This window comes from Dermacentor albipictus, chromosome 8 (assembly GCF_038994185.2).
Source record: "Dermacentor albipictus isolate Rhodes 1998 colony chromosome 8, USDA_Dalb.pri_finalv2, whole genome shotgun sequence".
NCBI lineage: Eukaryota > Metazoa > Arthropoda > Arachnida > Ixodida > Ixodidae > Dermacentor > Dermacentor albipictus.
This window is the reverse complement of record NC_091828.1, coordinates 64,881,668-64,890,556: the sequence shown is the minus strand read 5'-3', so window position 1 is coordinate 64,890,556 and position 8,889 is coordinate 64,881,668. Positions and strand designations below refer to the sequence as shown.

At 45.6% G+C, this 8,889-nt stretch overlaps 1 protein-coding gene across 1 annotated transcript; it reads right to left on the bottom strand.

The window, feature by feature from the left end:
• Positions 1-335: 335 nt before the first annotated feature.
• On the bottom strand, positions 336-7,526 carry LOC135914299 (uncharacterized). The gene is made up of 2 exons (XM_065447082.2): positions 7,098-7,526; positions 336-1,657 (listed from the first exon to the last, which is right to left on the bottom strand). Exons 1-2 carry the CDS (start codon positions 7,455-7,457, stop codon positions 545-547), a joined length of 1,473 nt encoding a protein of 490 aa, XP_065303154.1. The 5' UTR covers positions 7,458-7,526; the 3' UTR covers positions 336-544.
• Between the last annotated feature and the right edge of the window lie 1,363 nt (positions 7,527-8,889).

The following is an 8,889-nucleotide window of genomic DNA, read 5'->3' as shown; positions in this document are numbered from 1 at the left end:
ATCCGGCCGCCTACCAAGCCACCGTTTCACGAACAGTCGGGATCTAGCCAGTGATAAACACCGAGGCAGCACATTTCAGCTTCGTTGGTCAGAGTGGTCGGAGTGCTTGGGCGGCGCTTGAGCACCGTTCTCCAAACATGTCTGTTATGACCAAATGTTTTGTGCAAATACTGATAGCTCTCATTTGCGTAAAAAAACAGAAGTGTCGAGTTAGCCTGTTTCATGGTACACTGGGCTGTCTACACGCTGCGCATGACACAATTCGGCAAAGCAGAGGCGGTGCTTCATGCAGTAAAGGTGTATGCGTATACCGTATGCACCAAGAACAAAAGCTATTGCGGAATAAAATATTTATTTGGTCAAGCAGATGACGTCGTCGACACTAACAGCAGGACAGGAACAATATTATGTTGAGCGTCATTACTAATACAGTATTAAAAGATCTCATGTTTCTAAAGGCCGCCTCGAACTCCCGCCTCCTTCCGTCTAGTAGGGCATCCCGCACAACTCGGTGTCACATCACCCCTGAGCGCTACGTTGAACCTCAGACAATGTTCCATCGGCATTGCAGCTTGTCCTCCGACACGTAGTTGTCTCGCTCCAGATCGCTCAAGGAGAGCGACGCTTGTTTTGAGAAAACTGCTTTGTTGCTAGATTCCACTGGTTTCTGCAGAAACGGCAAATTCTCCTTTGAAAATTTACAGCAAATCTCGCGCTTAACACGAGAAACTGGATGTATTACGCTTAGCTTCACGGAATAATGGAATGGCCACTCGACAAAGTCATCGAGTGCGCCTTTGTGAATAAAAATCAGGATATGCAGCGTGAGCGAGTCTTTCTGTTTCCTGAGGCAAACTCCCGGCGAGATACAATAGCCGCGTAAGTACACCCTATCGCATTCAAACGTTGCCTCGCCTTCATCGAGGGCATCTCGCTTTAGTGCGCTTACTCCTTGTACAACAAAAGTGTACAAGTTAAGCAAGACTGAACTGTGCGCCATCACCTTTTCTGTTAAGCGCAGTATTTCTTGACTACTCTCGTTACCTTCCATTTGCATTGCGCCAACTTCAGACGCCACCTTAGCGACCACAGCACGCTCGCGTTGAGTGGCATGTTCCGCCTTGCTCATCGTGTTCTTTAGGACAGCAAGCTTCCGAAAAATTTCTTCTAGACTACTGTTCGAAGCCACCAAGCACTGTTTCAGTAATTTGTTTATCTCGCTGAATTGAACAGCATTTCGTGCTAGAAATTCACTAGTTAGTGTAGCTGCCCCTCGGGATTCCTTAGTCACAACGTCTATCAGAACATTCATTTTGCTAGACAGATCGTTAAGTGCATCGCTGTGTGCGTTGCTTTCACTCAGAATACTGTGCAAAGCGACGTTGATTTCAGCCACCAAATTTTCTGGATATTGGTGGGTCGCTGTCGTCGTTGTCAATCCGTCTCTCTCAATCGGCCCTTGCGGCTTCTCTGAAGCACTCGATATGGCCCTGTTCGTGCAGTGAGAAATGTGGGCGCTTATACTATTGTACAAAACCGCATTAGAACATCTTTTACAATAGGTCGTATGGTGTATGCATTCAGTCAGAAAATGGTTGTAGACATCCGACGCAGGCATGACGGCTTCACATCCAAATTGCTTGTTCCAGCAGTACACCTGCATATTGGTGGATTATATCATATTAGGTGAAGCTTTTCCCATGACAACAGAACGCGCACTTTTGCATATGCAATATTATTTTAACAACAAACTGAGATAAACATTCACGAAAGAGAGAGTAGAAATTTGCAGCAAATGAGTTTTTGACATGAGACAATTCACTCGGACTGAAACAAACATTGCGATATTTCTCACTAGAGACACCCGAACTCGCAGGAGCAATGGTGATATTTTTTGGGCAGTCTTCAAAGCTTAAATATGAAAAAAAGAACCTTTTTTTCCCCTCTACCTTCCAAGATTGCAAAAGTATTTAAACCCTTTGTAAGCGCGAAAGTAAGTAAATAAAACAGGTGACGAAGGTCTATGGGGAGAATGCATGCAAGAATGCATGAATGCAGATGGTATGGGACTATACTGACATGCTATAAGATATAGCATATTATTCATTTGGTCAATGATTCCCTAAAGCTCTCACAGTTCGAAATTGCGGAAGATGAAAGCGACTATATTGCTTTCTTATTGAGGGGATGCTGGTGCGTTGGCTGCACACTTTTCGAAAACTAGTTTTATCTTTCATGTTGGATTGGTGATGCTGTAGAGTTTAATATGGTCAGTTACATATTGCGTATTCGGCTTGGCAAAGCCTAAATCAAACAATTGTGTGCCTTTACATTTATCCCTCGAGCTCGATTATTCGGGGAGGCGGATATTACATGCGTGAAAAATCTAAACATATATTCAACTAATTAGGAACGAACTAACTAACTTTATTTACGACACATATTGCCATTTACGAATTGTAGCCTGTAAGGTTCCAAGGCGTAACCACTCCGAAATAATTTTCAGCAATATACGGCTTTGGAGATATCGAGCATTGAACTCGTCGTCAAAATGCGCCATTGTTACCCATTTTATTAAAACGCTTTTTTATTCATTGAATCATAAGACTAAGTGTAACACCTGCATATCTTGTTCGACACTTGGGAAAATGTCTCATAACTGGTGTCATCCTGGAGATTAATCTCAAGTGGATACGTACCTCTTGCAAACCGACCTGTTAAAATTCGTCAATAGCAATATGTTCTGTAAAGTAATCAATTAGGAAGTTAATTAGAAGACGTGGCAATAAATTTACTATATATTTCTACTCCTTGTGCAAGTTCTGTCCGTGTCTTCGAATAAACCGGCGTAAGGACAAGATTTCTGAGATCTCCAACAGTCAAACACTTGGAGACTCCAGGACACCTAACGATGCTTTCCACGTGGGTATATTCATTAGGCCGGGTGGCGTCTTTTTTTTTTTGTCGAAGCAGTTTTAAGTTCGTATGCATTTCTATGCTTACCCAACTAGGAAACGCCTACGACCGTCACGTGAAACGATCGCTTTTGAGATAGGGCCCGCCAAGCGAGCGAATTTATCTTCATGCTGCCTCTCGCTACAACAAGAACCAAGCGGCGAGGACCCATGGAACGCACACGAAGCTATCAGCAATCGGCGCACTGTGTCGCATCACAGACCGCTTTCAAGATAGGACCACCACGGCCGGGCCATACGCAGCCGCTGCCGGAGTATTGTTGATCACGGTTGATAATGGTTCGATGCGGATGGATAAAGGATTGAAGAGTAATAACCTCTTTTTATATTCGGAACGTCATCAGCGTGCCTGACGGTGCCACCTGCAGTCGTTTGCTTAACTCGCTTTTTCACGTTGCGCCGCTCTACGCAGCAGTTCGCTGCGGACTCACGTTGCGCCGCTTAGTGAAAAACAGTTATTCGCGCAAAATGGTAATGCTGTGAATTAGCCGCGTATTGCCGGCGATGGGAAGACTTAAAGGCGAAGCATTTCTTGGCGAACATTTGTCACTTTGACAGTATCTATCTAGCCGCGTATGTTTTTGTGCTCGCATGGTCGTATCGTTAACTTGGTGTGTGCCGTAGTTGGCATAGTATGACAGAGTGTAGGACGAACATAAACGATAGGTCATAACGCCAATTTCATGACGTGCGCATCATGTATGTAATGAAAACAACCGCCTGCGTCTTGCTATGTACGGAAATTCGCATACTATGACAAAAGTGTATGACGAGCATATATTATCGGTGATGACATGAATATCATGACGTGTGTCATGTAGGTCATGAAACAGCCATCTACGTCTTGGTAATCTCATGGTCGTTTCGTTAACTTCATAGGCTCCCCGCACTGCTTCGCATAACACCGATTCCCACAGGGCATAGGATCCACCGGCTTTTTTAAAGCGAAGCTTTCTTTGCCTCTTGCGCTTTTCCGAATGCTGCTGCTGCAGCTGTGGCCTTGCTCGCGCGTGCAGCTGGGTTTCTCGCAACACTACCAGATGGCGTCCACATCCGTGCATCCCAGCCGGCGCCGCGCCGAAGCGTTTTACAGTTTGTGCGTATGACACGTGGTGTGCTTTCCTTCATTTCCGATGACAATGCAGTTGCTCGGCTGTGGTGGCTGCGTGCTGGGCTGTTATAGTGTAAACATTACAATCTCCCATAGCCTGAAGAGAGCTTTAGGACCTGGCGTCTCAATAGCATGCTGGCCACGTATGCCGAAGGACCAAGTTGCCGAAGGAGCACGTAAGCACGCGCCAACAAAATGGCTCCAAAGCATGCACTCAGCTTCGAGGACACTGAGGCGCGAAATAAGGGTGGCGCGGAACAGGAGCGTCTTCCCTACGCAGCGAAAGGGAGTGCAGACCGCGAAAGTAATGTTGAACATCAACTCGGTACTCCCGTATTGGACTAAACGCTGAAGAAATTACACATTCGCCGCGAACATCATCGCTAATTGTCAATTGTCGTAAATGAAAGCAAACAGCATGCAAGCTTCGCTTACAACGATTCCCACAGTGTGCGGGATCCGCATTTTGTTTCCTAGTGACTAGCACTACCCGGTGCAAAGAATTCGGGTCAACCAATGGTGCACCGTTCGGGGCATGGTGCATCGTGATTTGAGCAGCCAATATTTATGACGGTGGATAAGGAGGATTAGAACGGGCTTGTGACAGCGTGCCGGGAGTGACAGAACAAATTAATGGCAGCGCGACATAAAGCTGACACTTCGCGTTCTTCTGGACATGTCTGTCAACTGACTTCAAGCTAAACGGGAACTACGAACCATAGGATGCGTCGTCAATAATTACATCGCCTAGTTTTAGAAAACGAGGAGTTTTGCCCGAAGGTGAAGCATTGAAAGCGATGGCCAGGTCTGCTCCTCACTCGAGGTCGTCGAACAATGATCTAACAATGTGGAAAGGCGACATGCCGGGACACAGCATCTAACTCCTATGTACTAGAACAGCGGCTTCGCAGATACCACAGAATTATTACAGAATTAGTAGTAGAAAGAATTCTCGCTTTGCGATTCTTGAGGTGCCATGCAAATCATAATACTTCATGAATTATTGTGAATTAAGCGTGTTGTTCAAACGATTTGGCATCGTGCTTCATTCTTTGGCTCCGTTTTGTTATTTATTACACTTGCGTATTTCTAAATTTCCAGGCGCAAGGCGAGGCATTTCTTCACACATTCCTTACCATTACGAAGTTCAGAATCTATACAAAATGCAGTAATACGCTGGAATTCAGGAAATTTCCAAATCAAAAATTTTTTAGAAGACAAGCGTTAAGTATTTAATAATCATGGTAGTGGCCACCATTCCAATGCTGATGGAACCACCATGTGTGAAGCTGTTTTAGGCGCTTATGAACTTAAGGCAGATGATAGAAGTGTCAATAGTCTGCTGCTAAGAGGAACGCGAACAGCGGCGTTACAGAAGTCAAATTTCAAAGGTTGTAGATACGAAACTGAAATAAAACAGTTGGCGTTTGTCAGCACCAAATAGAATGATTAGATGGATTTAGCTGTACATTTATGTTAGGTTTCTCTAAGAGACGTAGAACGCACACAGCGTCTCAGCAGGAACTCAGATGCATCCGCACGCTACACTAGTGTTAGACGCGTCACCGCTGACCTGGTTCCAGTATAGGTGATTTAACAAAGCGCACAGCTGCGCCCAATAAAAAAATATAAAATTTTATGTGCCACAACCACCATTTGATTATGAGGGTCGCCGTAGTCGGGGACTCCGGAATAACTTGGACCACCAGGGGTTCTTTAACGCGCACCTAAATCTAAATACACGGGTGTTTTTACATTTCGGCCTCCGTTGAAATGCGGCCGCCATAGCCGGAACCATGGTACGACGACCTCCTGCTTAGCAGCCCAGCACCATAGCCACTAAGCAGCCATGGCGGTTTGTGCCCAATTGGCTTCGTTGTTTTCGCAGCCAAACACACTTTGCCTGTGAGCGAATGCATAAACCTTAACGCGGACGCCCCAAATGTGCTGTCGATAATGTGACATTAGGACGGTGCGAGTGCGTCACTTTAGTGTGCGCATATGAGCTCTCGGAATGGAATATGAAAAGCGGAAACTTCGCTATAATGTAGAAATGACAAGTACAAGAAGGAGTTAAGTGTGCTGCAAAGGTTACGAACATTTCTTTAGTCCTCAATAACATGCATATCTGCAGTATAGTCGAGGCCAATAAAGGAACAGTATTCTGTTGCAGACTACAGAGTGCCTTTTTCAGCATGCCCCATTGCATTCATTGCATTGCAGGTAGATGGTAAAGATGAGAATAGATTCCATTCATCTACGTCACCATGGCCAGTAGAGTACTAAATAATCGAAAAGCTGCGAAAAAACTAAGCATAGCCGAACTACAAGCACCTCTTGAATAACGGTCACCGTAAAAAGGAAACAAGGTGCTCGTGATGATATAGAGTACTGATACAGTTGTGGCCATTATGTCTGGGCACTAGCACAATGAAATGCTAGGTCAGTGACGTACATGCACCTAAATCTAAAGATTCAGGTGCACGGTGAATAACCTCAGGCAACCGTTATAAATCCACAGCCATTCCAAACGATTCCTTCGAGAGCGCGCCTTTGTCTGAACAGTATAATCTGTAATTCTACTTGACCACTGGTACGACTAGCCGAGCCATCTGCTGATGCAACAACTTTCTGTCAAGTTTTACCACTTGCGTCTCAAGTCAAATCAGTCATGTTTTACCGGCACATTGTCCCGCGGTTTGGGTGGATTTGACGAGCGGGTACTATGCCAGTTATGGTGGGAAACAGACGCTTGAAGCTTATCACTTGAAGTGCTTACCACTTGAAGTGGCAAGCACTTATCCCGCCTTAAATCTTGGAGGCATGTACCGCAAACTGTTCATATTTTGCCGTCAACGCATCGTAAAGATGTCTCGTCAGACGGTCACGAATTCGTAGAAAGCCTTGTTGAATGAGCTTGTGGTACATGCTGACAGTCGTACGACGAGTCGTTTGAATTCTATGCGGACAGGTGTCTAATGCTGAAGGCGCTTTGGCCTATGCTCACTCACGTCTCTCATCAGCAAGTTGCCGGCAGGAAATCGCCTCCATTCGACGTCGTCCTTCGAACAGCAGCCACCATCCAGAGGACAGTGGTGATCGTCGTCCACCACGCCCTGTTCGCAGCAGCGGTCACAGAGTACGTGGCCGCACAGTAGCAGCGCGGTAACCGGTCGCACGAGCCCGCACAAACTGCACACTCTGTTCGGCGGGATCGGCTTCACGAAACTCAGGGGCTTCCAGTCGAGCAAGTCGGAGAAGCCGACCAGCGTGTACCGCACGCTGCCAGGAAACATCGCTGTGTTGCAACCGATCGGCTGAAAACAGTTCGACGAAATGTCCAGCCGGAGCAGAAGACACACATTTATCATTTCCCACTGACTGTAGTCGAAAGGGCGCTCTACCGTGGTGATAGCGTCGTATCACCTGGTTTCCCCGTTCCCTCTTTCGTCGTGTGAAGACTTCAGCATGAATGTAAATAAACAAAATAGTATAAAACAGGAGCGCGTGTTTTGCACCATTGATTTCATTTCGCAATTCTCTTATCGTCGGGTGCGCGAGCTGATGGCTACAAATGATAACGGTGAAGGAACTTTTAGTGGCGCGATGAATGAAAAGACAGTAAAATGAAATAAATAGTTAGATAATTGCGAAACCCGCAGTCGCGCATTGGTACTATCGAAATTATAATACTCCGAAGCTTATAGTTATCAGCTTTGTGCAGAATGCTGCTTGAATGAATCCCCTCCTGGTAACACTGTCGTATATTTCCTAGTTGAGATGTTAGCTACGCCATGGCTGGTCTTGAGAGTGTGTTTCGCGTTAGTAACACGGCCTGCGTAACGGGCTGTTTGCCCGCGCAGTTTGTTTTGTCGGTGGGGGCACTGATTTCCAAGACAGATTAGAAAGACCATGCTTGCCGCTCTAAAGGACCAGCACACTCCGCTGTCAGCATTCAACGTGCATTCGCTCGCAGTAATTTATTGCGATTTGCTTTAGTGAATAATAGAAGGATCGATACTGCTAAGGCCCTCCAGCGTGTGTTTTCATTGTCGTAAGTACTTAGAGCCGGCGGTGGCATTATTCGTTTTTACATTTTACATGCTGCAGAATTTGTTGCAGCGTACATTTCTCTATCTTCGTCTTCACAAACAAGCACCGGAAGGTCGGAGAAAAAATCTGGAACAGTGATTTTCATTTCCAAGAAGAAAATGGGACTTGTGGCCACATACACAACACGGTGGCATAATGAACAGTTGTTTGACTAATAAAAAATCCAACATTCCCCTGTATTTGCAGTAAACGTTACGAACAACGACCGCTTTTCACCGAGGTCAATTTCTTAGTCATGTTGATACGCCGAAAAGCCAGAAGAATCTTTCTGTGATTAATTTCACCAAGTATGATACAAAGAAAGGCTTGCTATGGCTCCTATGGTTTTTAGGCTGGTTCAGTTGAAATGCGATCGGCTTGCTGCCCCAGTTTTGCTCGGTCAGCAACGCCCCCACGGTATAGTGTTGTGCCTTGTTCATTTGGTATACGGGCTTTGTCGATAACGCAGCTATTTATGGCGGCAGTTACCACGACTTTGTTGCAGCAAATATAAGTACGGGGGGAGGGCACAGACTACCGATGGATGATATATGCCATAAGATAGCAAGTTCTTTAAATGTCGCTTGCATCGACGTATGTTGACTTGCATTGTTTGTGCTTGTGGCGTCTCTGTGCACTGTATATCACTGTGCACAAATTCGCCTGAATTATTTAGACGCCGCTGATTTTCTGCTTTAGTTTTTATTTTAC